This window comes from Staurois parvus, unplaced genomic scaffold (genome assembly GCF_062004578.1).
Source record: "Staurois parvus isolate SC_StPar_1 unplaced genomic scaffold, SC_StPar_1.0 ptg002864l, whole genome shotgun sequence".
NCBI classification, from domain to species: Eukaryota; Metazoa; Chordata; class Amphibia; order Anura; family Ranidae; genus Staurois; species Staurois parvus.
In genome coordinates, this window is record NW_028320660.1 from 1183640 (window position 1) to 1207182 (window position 23543).

Here is a 23543-nt window from a genome sequence, read left to right on the forward strand (position 1 = left end):
GAATGCATGAAGGTAAAAAAAAAAACCTTCTGCCTTTTATAACCACTTTAAAGGGCAAACAAAGTACCATAAACAGCACCCTGCTATCTGAAACACTAGGCAGAAATGACAGGATTGCCTAAAGCAGACGGGATTTATACCAGCTAGGACTGCCCGTAGGTGGTGCTGAGTTGTTTTTTCTGCCTAGTGTCCTCCTCCTGTTGGTGGTGCTATAACCCAGTGGTCAACAATAGAAGAGCTGTGTCTGTCAAGGAACTGAAGGGATTTTACAGTAACAAAAAAAAATCCTGGTTTTCACATCTCTCACCACATGATGGAGCCAAAGGTATGCTTTTCAAACCACTAAGGCTCAACAGTGGGCACAGACAAGAAAACGGATTGTACTGAGTGTGCTCACCTACTACTGTGTCCTGGACACACTGGGGTGCCCGTCTGATCACTAATCAGGGTTTGAGTGTGATAAAAGGAGTTTTTTTTTGTTTTGTTTTTTTGTTTTTTTCCCTGGCATACAGATCAGAATTAAGAAGCTGCACATCTGTGATTGACCAGATTCTACAAAGAAATTAGATAACCTGTTTGAGCGACTTCTGTATGCAGAATCTTGTGGTAGTATGACATGGGTGAGAGTCAGGGGCGGACTGACAACTCATGGGGCCCTCGGGCAATAGGGGATCATGGGGCCCCTGTGTCCTTGCCCAAACTCAAAAAAGCCTATGAAACAGGTACTAGGGGCATCTCATGGCGTCCCCTACTGACCCCGGGCCCTCGAGCAGTGCCCGAGTTTCCAAATGGTCAGTCTGTTGAGAGTACACTTGTTCCTGTACAGGCAGGAAAAGTAGGTAGACATCCTAAGAACTGGCCTACTCCCAGGTAGCTGTCAACCAAATATACGCACCATAGCTATTTTCTAGTTCTTTGAATAACAGTTGTCTAGATGGTCTGTCTGGGTTCTCTGGTGTCTACTGACATGAGGATCCTTTTCAGATCCTCCATGAATTGGTCAGATCAAACATCAATCATCTCATGTCTATAGATGGTGCAATCTTCAGAAGGTAAGAATACTAGCAACCTCTAGAGAAACTGGCAAGTAAATCAACTGACTGCATTCAATGAATGCCAGGATTAATTAATTTGGTACCACTTAGCAGGTAAAGCTGTGTACTCTGAGCTAGTTTAAATGTAAAAGTAAATTAACAGAAGGGGATTCCTTCACGCTCAAATTTATTTTAATTTGAAAAATGAATATCTAACTTCATTTTTTTTTTTTTTCTCCAGGAAGAAGAAAAACTAATTCAACAAGAACTTGCCAGTTTAAGATCAACTGTGTCCTCTCCAAATACAACATTGGTGTGTTAGTCTGACTGTTTATAGAATAAGGTTTTTTGTGTGATGTCTACAACTGCATTGTCTTCAAGTGGAACTCTACACAAAACCTTTTCTTTTAAAGTGGTTGTAAACCCTTACAAATACCCAGTGAAGTGACCGGCCTCAGGTGATACACAGAGATGAAACAAATGCTCTTACATAAGTTGTACCTGTTTGTCTGCATTCTTCTCTTGTTTACAGCTGTTCAAAATGCAGAATATATACAGCTTGTCTGAGCTTTCAGAAGCAGGGGATGAAATTACACTCTGCAGAGCTCAGTGAGAAGAGCTTTGAAAGCTGATTTGAAGGAAAGGATGCATCCCCCTTCACACAGGAACATAACTGAAACTGTCAATCTCCGGCTGTGTGCTGGAGGTGCCTTCTCTGTCACTTTTTCTCTTGGTGTCAGGAAAACTTGTCAGAAGTGACTCGGTCAGATAGCAGAGGAACAGAGCAGTAGACAGTAATGATACTTAGTGTTTTGGATTGAGACAATCACACATTATAGAGGGATATGCTTTGTTCATATTTCAAGTCGGAGGTTTGCAACCACTTTAAAGAAAGTGAGACGTTTTAGAATTTCCTTCTGTGTCTGTAAGGGACTGTTTCCCTCATTTTCTGTGACCGGGATAGCGGTCACTTGGGCAGGAAGTAAAGGGATAGTGGGGACATGTTCATAATGAAGATACTGTGCAGCTTTTGTGTCCTACTTATGACTTAGAAAAAGCATGTAGGGACACAATTCAGCCTTTTTCAACTGATTTTCCTATTTCAAATTGAAGAGGAATAGGAACGGTTGAAAATTTTCTATAGTTTTCAAGGGATTAGTAGCGTATGTAGGATATTGAATAATTTGTTTTGTCCAATGAGGGCTGGTTCACACGAGAATGCGGTACAGGAGAACATAAGATGTGTTTCGTGCACTTTTCCCACATCGCAGGTGAATGCGCTGCTCTTGTGATCCGCATGTGGGTGACAATATATTGTTAATGGCACTCCAAACGCAGATTGCAAACACAGTGCATTTGCAGGCACCACATTGCGTGGTATTACAGTACCCATTCAAATGTGCGATCCTGGTGTGAACCAGCCTTTAAGGCATGCAGTGAAAACAATGTGGGTTATTTTAATTGTAATTTTATGAAATGCTTCAAAATGATAGAAACATCAAGTCTACCTTAGATTGTATGCCCCTTGAGGGTTAGGGACCGATGTGAATGTACAATATATATGTAAAAGTGCTGCCTAAATTGACTTATATTGCTATATAAGTTCCTGAAATAAATATAGAAAAATATCGGTTTGTGTTTCACAGGCTTAAAGGAAATCCACTATTGTTGGCTTCTCTTTCTCAAAATGTGAGTGGCCTGGATGGCTTAGTCTGTTAAACAGAACAAGTATGCAGATTGGGACTTTTGACTTTTTCTGATCTACATACATGTTGCCATTTACTCTGGAAGTATTGGAGCCAGAATAAGTCTTCCCTGGCAGGCCCCATATTTCTCTCAAGATTATGTAAAATAAAAAAATAATTTTTTTGAAAACCGTGTAATGTAAATACATCTAATGATTAGTATGCTATGTCCACAATGATGTAGAAGCAGGGTTTACGGGCATTCTGGACCGCTCACAATCCAGCACATCTAAGTTTGTTTTTTTTCTTGCTAAGGCTGGCCATACACTATACAATTTTCTGTCCAATTTCTGCCCAATTTCCTTTAGATTTACCTTCAACTGTGTAGTACAAGGGTCTGCCTAATTGGATACAACTGAAAGTGTTGTTTGGGTTTGACCTCATATTATATGTTTTTTGGTAAATCTAAAGCAAAAATGCCAAGAAAATTCTACAATGTATGGCCAGTCTAAGTCACTGTGCTAATATCTGTGCTTACGAGCCTCAAATTGCCGCAGCAGTCAGGACATCTGTAAATATATGTAATACAGATAAAATGCCATTGTTAAGTTGAGTCTGTGATTTGGTGACAGGATCTCTAGATCTACCAGTTCTTTGTACCATTTTGTCTCCTGCTTCATGTACTTTAGACTTCGAAAGCACTTAGCATTATAGGACTGTTATGAGGTCTGTTCTGCCCACCTTATCTCCTGCAGCAGCTGATCCAACAACAGCTACGGGGGAGAAGATGGCTCCATAACGGCACCTTTTCTTGGCTCTGAGCACTTTCCACAGTAAATCAATGGCAGGAGTAAAGAAGGTGGAGGTAACGTCTGCTTCTGCACTCCTTTTGCAATTGCTTATCTGTGGAAAGTGCTCAGAGCCAAGATAAGCTGATGTTATGAAATGTCCGTCTCCTTTCCAGCTGTTGTCGGATAGGCCACAGTGGGAGGGGAGGGTGGCAAGTTAGACCTCATAACTAGGCCTAGAAAGCACTTGGCAACATGGGACAAAGTGCTAGATGTACTTGGACCCTCAAGAGATATAAAAGTAAAAATAAAATTCTAGATCTTCATTAAGGTTGGGTTTTGGTACAGGAATAGGAAGATCTGAAGCCTGCTTAAACAAATATAGTGGGGTTGTATAAAAAATACTGTGCTCCTGATCAAAATTAAAATCCTCGTCATGAACAATTTATACTTTTGCTAATACTTTCTAAAACATTGTTCATACCTTAGCCATAAACAAATGCCTTTGTGACTGATTCCCTTTGAAATGTTATCTGCAGAGTTTCTGAACAATTTGAGAATGAGTCATGTAATGGAATATGAAAGAGCATGCCAAATGAGCTGCTATTACAGGGATTCTTTTTATATTTCATTGTTGGATGTCTAGGATCTGGTTGTTTAAAATGCAGAGAAAAATGTGTTTCTACTCTTGGCAGAGGTCCTCTGCTGCAATGAGTCATCCCATTAATGATCTTTGTACATTTTCTGTGGATACACCGGTTCTAATCACTGGCCTCTGTTTCCGTTATAGAGACAGATGAAGGAGTGTATGGTCAGGCTCATTTACTGTGAAATGCTTGGCTATGAAGCTTCCTTTGGCTATATACATGCTATTAAATTAGCACAACAAGGAAATCTACTTGAAAAACGAGTTGGTATGTATCCTCTTCTGTCTGGAGTAAGAAAATGAAGTATACGGCTTGTCTAATTCATCAATACCAGTCAAGTGCTTGCTTTAATTATAGTATCTTTACAGAATAAATGACTCTTGGATTCCTTTATATTACTAATGTCAACGCATTTCCCCCTCCAGTTGTTTTCACGACGTGTAAATTATTAAAATATTAGAAAAGGTTAATGTCTGCATTCCTCTTGCTGACATTTTTTGGACAATTGCTTGGGACCAAGACAAGCACCAATTATCAAGCAGCTGTCCGCTTACTAGATTTGTTTTTGGACAGCCCTGGGGGAGTGGGGTGGGAGTCCTGTCCGACCTCATAGGTTTACAAAACATGTAGGAACATGCACTACATGTACTTTGTCCCTTACGGAGCAGGACAGTGAAATAATGTGAAAGGTTTTTACATTCTCAGCAGCTCTGTTCCTGCTTAATATCTTCTTGGCTATTTCAAAAAGTTTTCTAATGCTATATTTTGTACCCAGGGGCGGACTGATAACTCATGGGGCCCCCGGGCAATAGGGGATCATGGGGCCCCTGTGTCCTTGCCCAAACTCAAAAAAGCCTATGAAAAAGGTACCAGGGGCATCTCATGGGGCCCCCTACTGACCTCGGGGCCCTCAGGCAGTGCCCGAGTTTCCAAATGGTCAGTCCGCCCCTGTTTGTACTTCAATATTTTTTCAATAAAAAAATTATTGAAAGTAAAAAAATGTGAGAGTTCTTTGTTAAAGTGTATGTAAGCTCTAGCACAGAAATTATCTTTTTTGCTCCCTTTTGGTCTGCTACAGTTGAAGATGTATTGTTAAAGCTGGGCACGCACAGTATAAGGTAAGTCCAGTAAGGGGCATGCCACCTCAAGGACTTCTTTAATTCAGATCTTAGTTTTTATGGCAGTCCCAAAGGCACTGTTTGGCTTTGAGAGGAAAGTGGCCTGAAACCAACCCCCCTACCCTCCCCCACTGCCCATTCACAGGAGCTTTTGAATTTTATAAATGGGCTCACAAAATACAAAGGCTTCTGTGAATGGGCAGCAGAGGGGAATGGCGGGCACATCAGCTGCATGCGACTGTGGGAGCTGAGACCGGAAAGCCCAGCATTGTAGGTCCAGAACTGTAACATTAGCTATCCTTCTGGAGCTCCATAAAACTGTCAGATGTAAATTAAAGAAATATGTGGAATGCACTGTTTGACATAAATGGTTGTATGCCATCACATTTATTGATGTGGCTGAATTCCAGGAATTCAGCTATAAATGTATTTGAGAAGTGCAAAAAATACCTGTTGATTTTTGTCAGAAATCTTGTGAGCTGATAATGGCAATATCACTGCTTCCAATAGGATATTAGTGATAGATGGTCCACATCACGGAAGGTTCCAATATAACAAAGTTATACATTTTGTATGTTATGCTGTGGCTGGTGTCGTACTCATGGGGCTCTGTTCATAAGCTAGATATTAAGTATGTCTTAACTATATTTCTTTTTTTTAATATCCCCATCCTGATATTTGGTTGTGTTGTGATAATTAATTTTGGATTTTAACATATTTTATGTATGCTTATTCTCATGAGAGATGATACACCTTTAAAAATCCCATATACTCCTTTTCTGTTGGGAACAGATGTTGATGTCTTTATTATATAAGGCTAAAATGGAGCTAACTTTCCTTGCAGAGCTGTGTTTTTACGTAATTAACCCCTTCCCGTCCCTTTGGCATTTGTAAACAGCAGCAGGTTAAAGTGGTTATACTGAGATCATGATTGTTGCCCCAGACCTCCTGTGTAACTCTAAACTGGTAACCTGCAAGGGCTTTTAAAACGTTGCCTATGCAGATTTATAGGTACCGTAGTTTGGCACGTTTCTACGGTTGTATGCAATTTTCATGCGTGACATGTTTGGTATCTATTTACTCCCTGTAACATCATCTTTTATATTTTACCAAACATTTGGGTATTCTAGCGTGTTTTTGTGCATTCAAATTTATTAATGTGTATTTAAAAAAATAAATACGTTTGAAAAACTGCTGCGCAAATATTGTGTGACATACAAATATGCAACACACACCATTTTATTCTCTAGGGCAGGGGTGGACAAACTGCAGCCCAGCTATTGTGGAACTACATGTTCCATGAGACACTGCAAGGCTGACCATTAGAAGCTTGACTCCCAGAGGCAGAAGCATGATGGGACATGTAGTCCTGCAACAGCGGGAGGGCCGCAGTTTAAAAAAAACCCTGTTTTAGGGCCTCTGCTTAATAAATAAATAAATATATATATATATATATATATATAAATAAAAAAGTGAGCGCTCTCCAATCAGCAGCCAATGCACCCAAGGTAATCTCAGCAAAACCTTCAAAAATACACATAAATAAAAAGTGCTGGCGCTAGTAAATATATATATCTCAGATGATCTGAAAAACACACTGTGGTATATTGCACAAACAGAGGTATTGGCTAATACATCAGGTGATATTGATATTAATGTCCAGACAAGTTGTCGCAGGATCCTGCGTAGAAGCTTAATATACCAGGATCAAATAGTAAAATTGCGCACTCACCGAACACGCAATAGATAAGCGCATATGATATATGACCCCTGGAAATCTCTCATCTAGTGGGGAAGATAGATATCCATCTGGGAGCAGATGATCCTGATGTAGTAGGCAGCTTCCAGGTCCAGGAATCCCCTTAGAGCTGGGTAAACTTTTGGGTATGGAACTCCCTCCGGTGGCAATGATGGGTAATAGGATATCCTGGAATTTATTAGCTCCAATAGGAGCCAAAAAAATGCCTCATAGTGTAGTAGGTAAAATCAAGGAATTTATTTCAAAAAATATTGCAGATGAAACAGGGTAGAAACACTCAAACAGTAAATGATACAGTTGCAAGAAAAAGTATGTGAACCCCTTGGGATTACGTGGAGTTTTGCATGAATTGGGCATAAAATGTGCTCTGAACGTCATCTAAGTCACAACAATAGAAGAACACAGTCTGCTGAACATAATACTACACAAACATTAGATGTTGCCATGGTTTAATTGCACATAACATGTAAACATTCACAGTGCAGGGAGGAAAAAGTATGTGAACCTTTGATTTAATAACTGATTGACCCTCCTTTGGCAGGAATAACCTCAACCAAACGTTTCCTGTAGTTGCAGATCAGACCTGCACAACGATCTGGAGTAATTTTGGACCACTCCTCTTCACAAAATTGTTTCAGTGTAGAAATATTCTTGGGATGTCTGGTGTGAATCGCTCTCTTAAGGTCATGCCACAGCATTTCAATCGGGTTGAGGTCAGGACTCTGACTGGGCCACTCCAGAAGGCGTATTCTGTGCTGTGGCAGCCATTGTTTTGAAGAATTACTTGTATGCTTTGGGTCATTGTCCTGTTGCATCACCCATCCTCTGCGGAGCTTCAGTTGGCGGACAGATGGTCGTACGTTTTCCTGCAAAATGTCTTGATAAACTCTGGAATTCATTTTCCCATCAATGACAACAATCCGTCCAGGCCCTGAGGCAGCAAAGCAGCCCCAAACCATGATGCTCCCTCCGCCATGTTTTACAGTGGGGATGAGGTTTTGATGTTGGTGTGCTGTGCCTTTTTTTCTCCTCACATAGTGTTGTGTGTTCTTCCCAAACAACTCAATCTTGGTTTCATCTGTCCACAGTATATTTTGCCAGTAGTGCTGTGGAACATCCAGGTGCTCTTTTGCAAACTTCAAACGTGCTACAATATTCTTTTTGGACAGCAATGGCTTCCTCCGTGGTGTCCTCCCATGTACTCCATTCTTGTTTAATGTTTTCCTTATTGTAGATGTGTCAACAAAAATGTTAGCATGTGCCAGAGATTTCTGTAGGTCTTTAGCTGACACTCTGGTATTCTTCTTTACCTCATGCAGCATTCTGCGCTGTGCTCTTGCAGTCATTTTTACAGGACGACCATGCCTAGGGAGAGTAGCAACAGTGCTAAACTTTCTCCATTTGTAGACAGTCTGTCTTACCGTGGACACATGAACATCAAGGCTTTTGGAGATACTTTTGTAACCCTTTCCAGCTTCATGCAAGTCAACAATTCTTGATCATAGGTCTTCTGAGAGCTCTTTTCTGCGAGGCATGGTTCACATCAGAGAGTGCTTCTTGAAACCAGTAAACCCAAAACAGGTGTGTTTTTTAAGGGCAGGACAGCTGTCAGCAACACATCCAATATCATCACACTGATTGGAGTCAAGGTTGGCTCACTCCTGGCTCCAATTAGCTCTGGGAGAAGTCATTAAGCTAGGGACTCACATACTTTTTCCTCCCTGCACTGTGAATGTTTACATGTTATGTGCAATTAAACCATGGGAACATCTAATGTTTGTGTAGTATTATGTTCAGCAGACTGTGTTCTTCTATTGTTGTGACTTAGATGACGTTCAGAGCACATTTTATGCCCAATTCATGCAAAACTCCACGTAATCCCAAGGGGTTCACATACTTTTTCTTGCAACTGTATGTAAAGTGTGACTGATCCAAAAGTAAGATGGCCGCCGGGCACAGTGTTGGCCTCCCCTCTGATGATGTGCATTGGCACGAAAGGCCTTAGGAGGAGCCAACAGAGCGTGACGTCTTAGCCGCCTGGAGCCACGAGGAGGCCCGGCGGCCATCTTTATATATATATATATATATATATATATATATATATATATATATTGTTTTTGGTGGTTCTAAGTAGTTTTTCTAGCATAGGCAAAAAAAAAAAAAAGCTGATTTTTACACGTAGGAGATGAATGTCAGAATTGCCTCGGACTGGAGTTGGTTAGTAAAATGTATGACTTTCTTTTATATTGAAACCTTTGGTGATGTGGTCTATTAACAATATTGAACTCATAAGGGTTTAATCGTAACTTTGTAGATCTAATCCAGTTATGTAAGTGGTAGGGTGTTCTTTTTGGTGGTTTATGACAGTCCTAAAACATATTGTCTTAAAAAGGAGAATAGAAGATAGGGGGTAACAATGTGCTGTTTGGTAGTACAAGTGATAAGATAAACATGGAGGCTGCCACTGCTGACCCTTCCTCAGGAAAATGATGGCTATAATTCTGACTCTCTTGCTTTGATATATAGAGTCACAGGATAATCATGTTGATAATGCGCTGAGCAAATTTTTTGTCGCTATATAAATACTGTATAATAATAATAATAATAAGGACTTCTAATTATTCTCTGACTTTCCTGCTCTGCATACTTTTTCACTTTATTGATCTGGAAATTGTAGAACTGGAGGGTTGGCATATCTGTCAGGCAACTGGCATTTTTGAAAGAAGGCCTGCAATGGAAGTCCCTGTATTTCTTCCATGGCAAACTTATAGTACCGATTTTTATTTAAATGGATTTGTAATTAGGATGAGTTGAACTGTGTTGCGTATATGACATCTGTTGTCAAAAAGGAAAATTATATCAGAACCCCCATATAATTGTATGTCTTTGGTTTTCTTTTTAGGATATCTTGCAGTGTCACTGTTCCTTCATGAGAACCACGAGTTGCTGCTCTTGTTAGTAAATACAGTCCTAAAGGTAACATTCAACATGGAGATTTGTCAGTTTTGTGCAGCTCTCTTAGGAATACACCGCACAGAACCTTGTACACAGAGTTTTTTGTATAGTGTTTGCTGGGATGTGCTGTAGCCCCCTCCAATTCACTGACATTTCCTTCATATGTATTAAAGTCTGTCTGCCATGAAGGTAAATCCAGAGATCAAACACACAGAATCTCTCATCCACATGTAGATAGGGGTATTATGTGGTAGCCATAACTATAAGATGGATACAGGTGTTTTAGACCCAGTTATTTCCATAACAGGTGACCTTGGCCTGTTCATTTTGGGTAAAAAATTGTTAGCATATTCTTAAAAATTTCAGATGAGATTATTTTTGTAAGATTAACTTTGTGAAAACTGTAAACAATGTGTAAACCACATGCGCCAACTAAGGAGTGGGATATTACATGCTATGTGATAGTTGCCTGATGTGTCAGAGTGATGTGAACTTCTGTGAAAGATCATTATATTTAGCCTTGAATATACTGCATGCGGTCAATGCAAATGCTCAGAATCAAAAATGTATTATACGCTGGTATATACTGTACCTGCTTCCTTCTGATGTGTATCAAAGCATCTCAGACAGCTCCACATCATTAATGCTCACTAAACATTAACTTTCTATAAATGCTTTTAACCACTTCCCGACTGGCCGTTGTATATAAACGGCCGGACGGTGGCACTGCAGGCTTGGGTGACCGTTTATAAACGGCCTCCCCGCACACTGCTTGTGCGTGCTCCCTGGGAGAGCGCAGCACCACGATCCGGTGCCTGCTTTGTCCTCCGGACACAGTGAAACACCGATCGTCGGATGGGACCTCTGTACGAGGTCCCGATCATGTGATCACTGATTGGCCAATCCGTGATCACATGCAAAGTAGTAAGCAAGATGTCACTTCTGACATCATTGCTTACTACGTGTGAAATCTGTGAATGATCACAGAGGTCACATGGTACAAGGCTATTCACAACAGCCTTGTACCATGTGACAAGCTGTGACCAATCACAGCTCACTCAGTAGTTCTCAATGGCTGCAAGAATGCAGACAGAGAGCGAAATTATTGCTTTTACATCCTATATGGGTGTAAAAGCAATCAGTGTAAGATAAAAAAAAAAAATCTTCATCACCCCCCCAAAAGTAGTGCAGTGTCACCATGGTGACACTGTACTGCTAGGGTGACAGTATGTAAAAAAAAAATAAAATAAAATAATCTAAAAAAAAATTTAAAAGAAAAATGTTTAAAAATTATAATTTTTGGTTATAAACTAATTTGGCTTATATTTTTTTTTTTTTTTTTTTACTAAAAAGATAACAGATTAAATTTTGGCCAAGATTTATGATGAAATTTTATTTATTTGCTAAATTTTATAAGAAAAACACTTTTTTTCAAAATTTTTGGACATTTTCATTTACATAGCAACAAAAATAGCGGTGAATAAATACGACCAAAATAAAGTTTTATCTGTCTCAAAAAAATGGTAAAAAATTCATATGGGTACAGTGTTGCATGACTGCGCAATTGTCATTCAAAGTGTGATAGCACTGAAAGCTGAAAATGGCCCTGGTCAGGAAGGGGTAAAAGTGTCCGGACTGGAAGTGGTTAACAGCCAAAATATACCCTCCCTGAAACAATTGGAAAGTTCTGGGTTTTTTTGTTTTAATATTTTTGTTTTGTTTTGTTTTGTTTAGCATGTGAGCCTCTTGACACTCCCAAACGTTTTCTCTATTGAAAAAGGGAGGTGTGGTAGGTGCTGGTTTTGGAGAATGGTTGAATGAATAGAACTTGAAGAATAATGTCAATGAATATCTATCCTCAGTGACTGTTCTTCTGTTATAGTTTCCTTTCAATGTGTTCTCTTAGGACTTGCAGAGCACCAATCTGGTGGAGGTGTGTATGGCTTTGACTGTGGTGAGTCAGATATTTCCTCGAGAGATGATTCCAGCTGCTTTGCCACTCATAGAGGACAAGCTGCAACATTCTAAGTAAGCCAAACATGATTTGTAGAACATTGGTGCTAGGATGTAATGTGTATTTGTAAAGCGTTCATCACCTTTATGTGTTGCAATATAAACATTTTGGATGTGAGAGATATAACTTTGATCATTGTTAACCTGAGATTATTCTACAGTTTCTTAGAACTGAAAGTATGCTTTTTAAACTCCTCTCCCATGTTTGATAGGGCCTAGGGTAAGCCATAAGTCATAAAATCAGTAATTCAATGTATATTTGATAAAAGCAAGAATTACAACAACGTTTGCCAAAATGTTAACTTGTTCTAGTGCAGCCATTTTCCACCAAAGTTCTTTGGAATCCTAGGTTTAACCCAAAGGTCGCAAGGTGTTCCTTGATAAATGAGCAGCTTCTGCCTCTCAGATGAGTAACGATTGACAACAATGATCTTTTTTTAGTTATCTGTGAATAGGAGATTCTTTCCAATGACTACAAATGTAATGAGCATTATTACCAGTGACAACCATGCTGTTGTGCTGTGAGTTGTAGATATAGTACGTATTAGCAAGGGTTCCGCCCAGATAGTCCAAGGATTCCCCCTGTGTTAAAAAAAAAGTTGATAGACTGTAGTGTGTTGAGGCAAACATGGTGTGATATTGAAAATACCCAGTGTCTTTGTTTGGGGGGTAAAAGATACTGACATTGATTTACTATAACTGGAGAGTGCAAAATCTGGTGCAGCTGTGCATGGTAGCCAATCAGTTTCTAACTTCAGCGTGTTCAATTAAGCTTTGACAATAAAACCTGGAGGCTCAAAGAATTGCATGTAATTTGAACAGGAATGCGGTGCGATTCCCGAATTGAATCTCATGTGGTTTCCCTGTGGGTGCAGTGCAATTCGAGCCTTACAAAATGAATGGCTCAAATTGCACTGAAAATCACACTGCAGCCTTAGGGAAACCGCATGCGATTTGGACACGAATCGCACCGCATTTGATTTGGACAGGAATCGCACTTCATTCCTGTTCAAATCACATGTGATTCGAGCCCATTCATTTTGTATGGGCTCAAATCGCACCACACAAAAATGTATTGGTTTTAGGAATCGGAGAATTTGCATGAGTACAAGTTGCTTAGTAACAACACCGATATCGTTATCGGTGCAACCTTCGTTTCTGTGCAGAGCTGCACCAGATTTTACACTCTCCAGTTTTAGTATATCAACCCCACTATGTGTGACCGTTCCACTTTCTCAGTGCAAGTCTACCGGTCTGTGCATACTGACGGGTAACGGTACAATCTGCGTGTGATCTATGCTCAACCTCTCAACAGGACTTAAGCTGGGTACACACTATAAAAAAAATCGGAAGAGAATTACAAGGATGGATTGGTCGATTATCTGATCGTTCGTATAATCCTTTTAACAGCAGATTCCGACTGTTCAAATGAAAAAAAAAACACAAAGGTGCAAGCTAGAAAATGTTATTGTACATGAACACATCTGCTTCTTGCTCAATTTGTATAGTAATTATACAGAAATAACTGAGTAGAAAAATATGCACATTTTTGCGTCTGCAAAGAACAACGCATAAGAAGGTGGCAACAAACATAAAACTCCTACCCAAGAAAGAACGTTTGCCTTTTTCATTCAAGGATTTTCGTGTATGTTAATACCATTGTTGTGTTCATCATGATACTCGTGGAAAATCGGATGATTTTCACATGGTGTGTACCCCACTTTAGCTGAACAGTGTGGCATACTGACTTTAGAGGGAGAACCTGTATATTTGTCTATGAAGCAACTTCCTGAATATATAGAAACTGCAAACAAATGAAATGTGTGGAAGTAACATTACAATCATGGAACCTTTACAAAAACTGTTTGATCCAGTGGACTAATAAAGAAAAAGAATTCACAAACCCTGAGTAATAGAGTAGTCAGATTTTACACTGCAAATAGATTTTTACTAATTTGTTATGGTCACTGCATTTTGCAGTTTGTGCTCTGCCATTTGTGTAACATTTAGTTCTGGCTTCAAATGGATTGACACTCCATGTAAGACCTTTTTTTTTTTTTAAATTTAATTTTAGAGTCCCCATTTCTGTGCTTGTCCTAAAATCCTACACCAGCTACTTGCGTTTCCAGTATCACGACTGCTCTGCCTGTAATGCCGGTGTGGAATGAATTGAATTTAATCCGGTTCAGCAGTAAGCGGATGAATTTCAACCCATCTATGGGCAAGCTGATTGTATTGAAGTCGATTTACCAATCAACTTCAGTACAACCAGCCTGTCCGATTTTCTTCATGCGCTCACTACTGGCAGCTATAGTGGTGATCATTGTGTTTTGATGGCAGAGAAGGCTTCCTGCTGACACAACACAATAGTACTGGGGGAGGGATACTAACTTTGTTGATTTTGGGGGGGGATCATGCAACTTTCTTTCCTTCCACCCATGGTGCAAGGAAGGAAAATTGCATAATCTATGAGCTACCTAATACAGTATATGTATGTGACATCAAAACACCCAGTCTCTATGTGGCTCCTGGGGACAGGAAAGGATGCATAAAAGTGAATGGCATCTGGTGAACTCACAGTTAACATGGTTTTAAGTTTAACTAAACATTAACCATTTGCCGCCCGGCCAATGGCCGTTTGGCGGCTTGAAAGTTGCTTCTCCACTCCGGGGGCACGCCATTTGGCGTGCTCCCGCACATGCGCCGTTTGCGCTAATGCAGAGCGGCGCAGCGGCTCGATCTGTCACCGGGCGTGTACCTCGGACACGGCCGATGACAGATCCGAGTACTGGCTCCGTTGCAGGTACCATGTGACCTGCTGTGACCAATCACAGCAGGTCACATGACAGTTGTATACAATGGATGGCTTCATTCATGATGCCATCCATTGTATACTAGTGCCTAGCTGTGAATGGTCACAGCTAATCACATGCACATGTCATGTGATTAGCTGTGACCAAATCACAGCTAAGCACAAAAAAAAAAAAAGCTGAATGAATCCATTTCATTCAGGTAAATGCTTGCTTATAGCAAAGTATTTCTTTGCTATAAGCAAATTGTGTAAAAAAAAAAAAAAAAAAATACTGATCACTTCCCCAAAGTAGTACAATGTTACTATGGTAACATTGTACTACTTTGGTCATAGTAAAATATGAAAAAAAAATGTTAAAAAAAAAATAAAAAAAAGTAATAAAAAATTAAAAATAATAAAAAAAATAAAAAAATAAATTATATATATATTTTTTTTCATACTGTCACCAGTCAGTGTCCCTGTTCACCGCCATGCCAGTTATATGATGACGCTGTACTGCACTGGTGACAGTATGTAAAAAAAAAATAGTGAAAATAATTTTTTTAATTTTTTCATTTTCTGAAAAATTCTGACAAAAAAAATACAACTTCAAAAAACTCGCCATGCCTCTTATGAAGTACGTCGGACTGTCTACTCTGCAAAAAGGGGTCATTTGGGGGATAACTGTACTATTTGGACATTGTTAGACCTCAAGAAATTAGATTGGCCGTCAGTACTTCAGGATTGATCAATAATCAGATCTATACCATAGTTTGTGAACTCTATAACTTTCCTACAAACTAAATAATACATCCTAATTTGGGTTATTTTCACCAAAGACATGTAGCAGAATACATCTCGGCCTAAATTTATGAAGAACAATTATTTATTTGTAAATTTTTATAACGGAAACAAAGAAAAACGTGTATTTTCTTTTCAACATTTTTGGCCTTTTTTTGTTAATTTAGCAAAAAATAAAAACCCCAGCGGTGATTAAATACCACCAAAAGAAAGCTCTAGTTGTGTGAAGAAAATGATAAAATTTTAGTTTGGGTACAGTGTTGTATGACTGCGCAATTGTCATTCAAAGTGTGAGAGCGCTGAAACGTGAAAACTGGCCTGGGCAGGAAGGTGTAAAATTGCACGGTATTGAAATGGTTAAATATAGTATAGGTGCACTTCATCAGATCAGATGGTCAAAAGTCACCACTTGACAAAACAGCCAATTTAAAGCCTACTATATTTTTTACTTGTCAACATGCCTGTTGTGCAAATCTGTCATTACGTTTATTGAAGATTTCAAGTTTAATTCTAGATTCAGAAGTTGGTGATAAATGGCTAAATTAAACTATTCTGCAAAGCTGTAATGTGAGATAGAGGTGTGAATTGCATCAAATAATATTTAGCTTTAAATGTATAATTTATTTTGCTTACAGAACAGCTATTGTTCGTTTGTCCTATTATTGGATGACTTGATCAAGCTTGCTATTTTCTCTTTCCGTGTTGTATTCTGTAGTTCCATTATTGGAACAATTTCTTTGTATGAATGAAAGTTCTACAAAGTAGATAATAGACTATAATGTAACATTGCCCCATGTGACTTTCGAGCGTTCCCTTTGACTGAACCTGCCTCAACGGGGCTAACCCCCCCCCCCGTCCTTGCTTATACTCCAATACCTTGGGATAGATATATGGATAGGTTCGCTTTATCATTTTTTGTGGAGCCTGTGACACCCCCCCCCCTTTTTTAGGGACCTTTAAGGTTTCCACTGGCTCTATCCCACACAACATTTTTGACCTAGTGTAAGTCCGAGTTCTGCCAGTTGATTCAGGTCTTGCAGGAGGTGACGATACCTTCCCTTTCTTCACTTTTTCCTAGTGAATCTGTATCTATTGCTCACTGGTTGGAATACAGTTGCTTTCATTTTTTTTGATGCCACTAGGAGATCTGCACCTGACCTTTCAGGTACCTTTCTGTATCCCTTTTTAGTGCTTTTATAACATTCTTGTGTTCAATGGAGAAGCTGCTGAAATGCATGGTAGTGTATTTTTGCCGCGTTTGCCTTTTTTGTATTTTTATTCTGCCCAGCAAAAAAAAAAAGGCGTCAAAATTGCGTGTAGAAAACCGCAAAGCTAACTGCAAAAAGCACTGGAGAAAGGATCAAATGCAAAATGCATATATGTTAGCCAAGCCTTAGCGCCTGGTCATACCGGGTGCGACTTACCATGTGATTTGCCATGCGATGAGAGTTTCAAATTGCATGGCAAGTTGCACCCTATTGTCCATAATTAAAGCAGTCATATTTGTACGATTTCGACTTGGTTGGAGTCGCACAGATTTTGAAAGTAGTGCATGAACTACTTCAGGTACGACTTGCATAGACATCTGTGGCCAGAGAGATGTGCCATTTTGAACCATTTCCATTCTTCTCCAATACTGTTCTCTACTGTGTTTATACTGGCAGTGATGCAAAATGCCATAATCATCTAGAGGCTGCAGTAATATTACAGTAATTGAAGACAAGCTAGTCACATGGGGGAAACAAATCCTGTGTCTGCTGGATTGAGCTGCTGCATTCTGAGTTTTATGTGCTCAAATCCACTGCAGAAAATTGTTACATTAGTTATGTAACATTCTTTATATCCCCATAGACCCATATGTGTATTTTAATTTTGCATTTGTTTATATGCGTTGACCTCTGTAGCTACTTACAGTTTAGTGCCAAACCTGATTAGAAAATTTCCACTAGTGACTGATGAAGCTTAGATCCATTTGTTGAAGGTACAGCAGCCTATATGTTGTTGTACTTATTTATTTATTTCAGGTACTTTATATAGCGCCGTCAATTTACGCAGCGCTTTACACATATATATTGTACATTCACATCAGTCCCTAACCCTCAAGGGGCTTACAATCTAAGGTCCCTAACTCACATTCATACATACACATACTTGGGCCAATTTAGACAGGAGCCAATTAACCTACCAGCATGTCTTTTGGAGTGTGGGGGGAAACCGCAGGACCCGGAGGAAACCCACGCAGGCACAGGGGGAGAACATGCAAACTCCAGGCAGGTGGTGCTGTGGCTGGGATTCGAACCAACAAACCCTAGTACTGCCAGGCAGAAGTACTAACCATTTAGCCACTGTGCTGCCCTTACTTAAATATACCTTGCAAAGAACTGAATATTGTTGCTGTTAGAGTATTGTTAAATTTGTAATTTGGCAGCTGTTACATGTATATTTATCAGTTTTGGAACCTGTATTCTTTGACACCTTATTTTCTAGGGAAATCGTGAGAAGGAAAGCAGTGTTGGCATTGTATAAATTTTATATGATTGCGCCCACACAAGTACAGCACATACAGGAGAAGTTTCGGAAAGCTCTGTGTGATCGGGATGTGGGAGTCATGGCTGCCTCTTTACATATATATCTGCAGGCCATCAAGGTAAAAACATTTTTTTTCTCATAACTGGAATACTATTACCAGTGGTCACTTTGAATTTGAATGCACATCTCATTTATAAACTCTTGCATGTTTATTTCTGTTACACAGGACAACCCATCTGGATACAAAGACCTGACAGGCTCATTTGTCACAATTTTGAAACAGGTGGTTGGAGGAAAGCTACCTGTAGATTTTAATTACCATAGTGTCCCAGCACCCTGGCTTCAAATTCAACTCTTACGGATATTGAGACTATTAGGAAAGGATGATCCCAGGTAAAAATTATTTATCTGTTGTGAAATAGACCAGTAATTTGCTAGAATTATTGTGATATGACTGTGGGCTCAGCTGACTACATTATCAACTTAACTAGTTGCCGACCGCAGATAGCCGAATGACGGCTTCACTGCGGCCGGCCAGTTCTGGGTGGACGGCATATGACGTCCCCCAGAACGCGCTCTCCTGCGCGCCCCAGGGGGCGCGCACCCGGCGATCTCCGTGATCACTGTGTCCTACGGACACAGCTGATCATGAGATGTGGTAAAAGGCCGATCATACCGGCCTTTTACCACGTGATCAGCGGTGTCCAATTACACGCTGATCACAGGGAAATGCAAGTGCCGGTTGTCGGCTGCACTTTCCTCACGCTGTCAGAGCGAGGATCGGCACCGATCATCAGGGCCACTGATGATCAGTGCCCTGATGATCTGTGCCCAGCAGTGCCACCCACAAGTTCCGCCCACCTGTGCCCAGCAGTGCGCCCACTAGCTCCGCCCACCTGTGCCCAGCAGTGCACCCACCTGTGCCACTCTGCAGTGCCACCCACCTGTGCCCACCAGTGCCACCCACCTGTGCCCACCAGTGCCACCCACCTGTGCCCACCCACCAGTGCCGCCCACCAGTGCAGCCCAGCAGTGCTGCCAGTCAGTGCCCAGCGGTTGTGCCAGTCAGTGCTGCCAGTCAGTGCCCAGCAGTGATGCCAGTCAGTGCCATCTATCAGTACCCATCATCAGTGTCACCTATCAGTGCCGCCTATCAGTGCTGCATATTAGTGCCGCCTATCCGTGACACCTCATTAGTGCTGTCTATCAGTGCCGCCTATCCGTGCCACCTCATTAGTACTGCCTATCAGTGCCCTTTAGTGCTGCCTATCAGTGCCCATCAGTGCCGCCTATCAGTGCTGCCTCATCAACGCACATCAGTGAAGGAGAAAAAATACCTGTTTGAAAAATTTTATAATAGAAACAAAGAAACTTTTTTTTTTTTTTCAAATTTTTTGCACTTTTTTAATTTATAGCGCAAAAAGTAAAGCGCCCAGTGGCGATTAAATACCACCAAAAGAAAGCTCTATTTGTGAGAAAAAAATGATCAAAATTTCATATGGGTACAATGTTGCATGACCGCGCAATTGTCAATCAAAGTGCGGCAGCGCTGAAAGCTGAAAATTGGCCTGGTAAGGAAGGGGGTATAAGTGCCTAGTGGGCAAGTGGTTAAGGAGGACCTGTACAGTGGAAGCTCTGCCCAGAAAGAACAAAGAGAGGAAAAAGGACTAGTCATCCGTATTGCCCGTGGTCTTCCTGCAGCTGATCCTTTTCCCATTAATCACTATTCATGCCTTGTTCCACACTGTGTCTCTTTGTGGAGGTCACCATCTTGTTGGTGGTGCTGGACTTTGCTTCATTACGTCAGAGCTGCCCCCTGATGGCTGGTGATCTGATCACTGGTGTAAGAATATTACAGCAGCAACAGCAGGAAAGGTGCAGAAATCTCAGCTTCAAACATTAAATGAAGCAGAAGATCACTGCAGGTCCTCATATACAGCTTTTTTTATAGCAAGAAGCACCAGCACAGTAAGAGCATCCCAAAATCTCACTCCATATCTCGTGAGACCAGCCATCAGATGTTCCATTGCCTTAGACACTCTTACACTGCAGACATCCAGCTATGCGGTTACTTAACAAGAGGGCCTTGGCACAATCTCATCAATATGTGCCTTTTTTTCAGGAGGAATCCAAGACAAATTTTTTTGGGCAATTAACATTTCTATATCTTCTCTTTTAAGATGCCCATTTCTGTAGTTTGGGTCCACTTTAAAGCTGAATTCCATGGTGTCTTTCTTTTTGCATAGTTACAATATTCCATCTTTGACCAATGTAAGTACAAATCTGCCACACTCTCTACCTCAGTGATCACCTTTGTCCTTGGGGGTTCTGTGTCAAGCAGCTGCTGTGCTGCATGGTAAGCATGGGGTTGCTCACTTGGCTTAGGTGCCATTCATAGAACACCTTGCATTTTTTTTTAGGTGAATTCAAAGCATTCTCTGATTGGAAAAAGTGGAGATTGTGATGTCCCAGCCCCACTTTTCCACCTTGCCCAGTCAGAGAATGCCTTGCATTCATTGAGAAAAATGCAAGGTGTTCTGTGATTGGCACCCATGCTGAGCAGGATCCGGAAGAAAGTGATCACTGTAGAAGTAGTGACTGCTACAGTGATTTTCTGCTTCCACAGGGATCCTTTTAGGTATGATTTATGCATACTTCATTGGTCCAGGCTGGACCAATGTACCTATGCAAAACAGCAATTTCTGGAATTCAGTTTTAAAATATTTTTTTGGATCGTGTAGGGAAGGGTTTAGAACCGCTACCACCTTTTGTGTTGCTATCTGTGTTGGCAATAGGTAGAATCACTCTTTCTCCTGGTGACCATTGTTGACAAATCGGAAAGTAATGTGGAATCCAAAATTTTACAGTTGTCACCAGAACAGGGACAAAGTGTGAATCTTTCAATAGGGACACCTCTTCCAGGGATGACTGTCTAAAATGCATTGCTTTGTAAAGATTTCCCTTTATCCAAAATTGTTAGAAAGATTGGCATACAAAAAGGGTACTTTTGAGTCAGGGGGTGGCTCAAAGATTTAATGTGATCATATTTGAACAATTGAGAAATTTTGAGAACTTCCATGATTTGATTGAAGTCACGACTTGAATTCCATCCAAAAATTGGGTGAACTTGCTTTATTTAAAGTGGTACTCTAGCAAAAAGATCTTTTTCAATCGGGAATGATAGTAGGGTAGTATAAGGTTTCATTCACACTGGCACTGTCAAACTTGCAGTTCTGTGTGTTTAGAGGACATTTGTAAACACATATATAAATGCATGTATTAATTTTATATGGTGCTATTCACGCCGTGCATTTACCAGTGTTTAGGTGCAGTAAGTTTTTAGCTGCGTTTTTAGAAAAAATTTAATTTGTGCATTCAGGATCTGATTAGACTCAGTCTAAGGCCTGGTTCACGCCAATGCAGTTTGCGTTTTTGTCTGTTTTGCAGTGCTTTTTGCAGTACGTTTTGCGTATATATATATTTTTTTGCCTGCGCGTTTTGTACCGTGTTTTGCGTGTTTTTTTTTTCTTTTTTTTTCTTTTTTTTTGTCAAAGGGGAAATGTTTTTGTTGCTGGGCAGAATAAAAAAGCAAAACTCAGCAAAACACTCTGTGTTTTGGCAGGATCTCTATTGAGCTCTATTATTACAAAAACACTTCTTTTTGTGTTTAAAAATGTCCTTGACCCTTTCCAAAAATGCAGCAGCTCAATTAAGCATAGATGTGATTGTGTCCCATAGGAAGCCATGTTAAATGGATTGTAGTGCGTTTCTGCAAAAAGCACTAAAAAATGCATGAACCACGTGTGAACCAGGCCAAAACATGTGTAAAGCAAGTTTAGCCATGTTTAGTCACAATTTAATCAGGAACATCAAAATGCAGGAAATAGTGATGCTGTTTATACTTCCCAGATGACTTCCGCATTTATAAATGCTAAACGCAGGAGTGCCAGTGAAAATGTTCTTTTGGTGGTGTCTGAAAAGGCTAGTTATTTTGTGTCGGTGTCTCCACTGGGGAGATTTCTCTCACGTCATACAGTATGTCAAAAAGTGACTGCAGAGCTCAATCTGAGTCTTCATGGGACTGAGATTGAGCTCTGCAGTCACTTTGCTGCAGTTGTTTTCTTATTCTGAGTCACAATCCTGCACAATGTCCTTTTTGTCTCTTTCGGTCAGTTGACTGCGCTTATTCCTATCAGACGTTTTCTTGGAAATTGTATATGCTTGATGCTGTACCTTGTGACACAGCAAATAAATTGGCAACTTCAGTTGCTAAGGCACCAGCTAAGCGGGCAACAACAATTTGCCCTCTGATGCTCAGTAAGCTCTGACATGATTCCACATTACTAGCAGTGAATGATGAAAGTGAGGCTTCCTACCTGTTAGCTTGATGTCTCATCACACAGTGGATGCAAAAGAATGTTACATCATTTCCACTTTCAATGCAAATCATGTAGTGTTTCCAGTTTTTTGGCCATCCCCTGTATAGAGATGATATCTCTCTATCTATATACACTATATTGTCAAAACTATTGGGACGCCTGCCTTTACAAGCACATGAATTTTAATGGCATCCCAGTCTTAGACCGTAGGGTTCAATATTGAGCTGGCCTATCCTGCAGCTGTAACAGCTTCAACTCTTCTGGGAAGGCTGTCCATGAGGTTTAGGAATGTGTCTATGGGAATGTTTGACCATTTTTCCAGATGCATATTTGTGAGGTCAGGCACTGACATCGGGCGAGAAGGCCTGGCTCGCAGTCTCCGCTCTCTCTTTCTCCTCAATCACGGTTTACCATCTTGGTTGTGCGGAGCTCTTTCATATTGGTCCATACATCATGCCAGGGGATACCCCTCTGACAATCTGTTATGTTTTAGCTTCGTAATATGGGTTGTCAATACTTCCATCTTACTGTTATATTGCACTATTCACCCACATGGATCATAACCACCTCTCTGATGTTTTTCTTTTATGTACTTGTTTTTTATACTTCCTATGCTCTGCTAAATTTACGTAAAATAATAAAGACAAATTTACCTTTAAAAAAATCGAATGGTAGGTGTATTGTAACACTGAGAGACAGAGTAGCAACAAAAAAATTCAAAAGAAATGCATGTCTAACAAATTATGCACTGATTTGCATATTTATGAGGGAAATAAGTATTTGATCATCCCCTATCATTCAGCAGGATTTCTGGCTACCAGGTGTCTTTCATACAGGTAACAAGCTGAGATTAGAAGCAGTCTCTTAAAGAGAGTGCTGCTAATCTCATTTTGTTAACTGTATAAAAGACACCTGTCCACAGGAGCAATCAAACAATCAGTTTCCAAACTCTCCACCATGGCAAAGACCAAAGAGCTGTCCAAGGATGTCAGGGACAAGATTGTAGACCTACACAAGGCTGGACTGGGTTACCAAACTATCGCC

At 40.3% G+C, this 23543-nt stretch overlaps 1 protein-coding gene across 1 annotated transcript in view; it reads left to right on the forward strand.

Moving 5' to 3' along the window:
* AP4E1 (adaptor related protein complex 4 subunit epsilon 1) overlaps nt 1–23543 on the forward strand; it is a 103811-nt gene that overhangs the window by 20631 nt on the left and 59637 nt on the right. Inside the window, exons 2-7 of the mRNA XM_089666826.1 lie at nt 1276–1347; nt 4298–4421; nt 9934–10007; nt 11893–12014; nt 18079–18238; nt 18347–18513. Of these exons, the coding sequence (XP_089522952.1) occupies nt 1276–1347; nt 4298–4421; nt 9934–10007; nt 11893–12014; nt 18079–18238; nt 18347–18513 (719 nt within the window). The remainder of the gene's footprint in view (nt 1–1275; nt 1348–4297; nt 4422–9933; nt 10008–11892; nt 12015–18078; nt 18239–18346; nt 18514–23543) is intronic.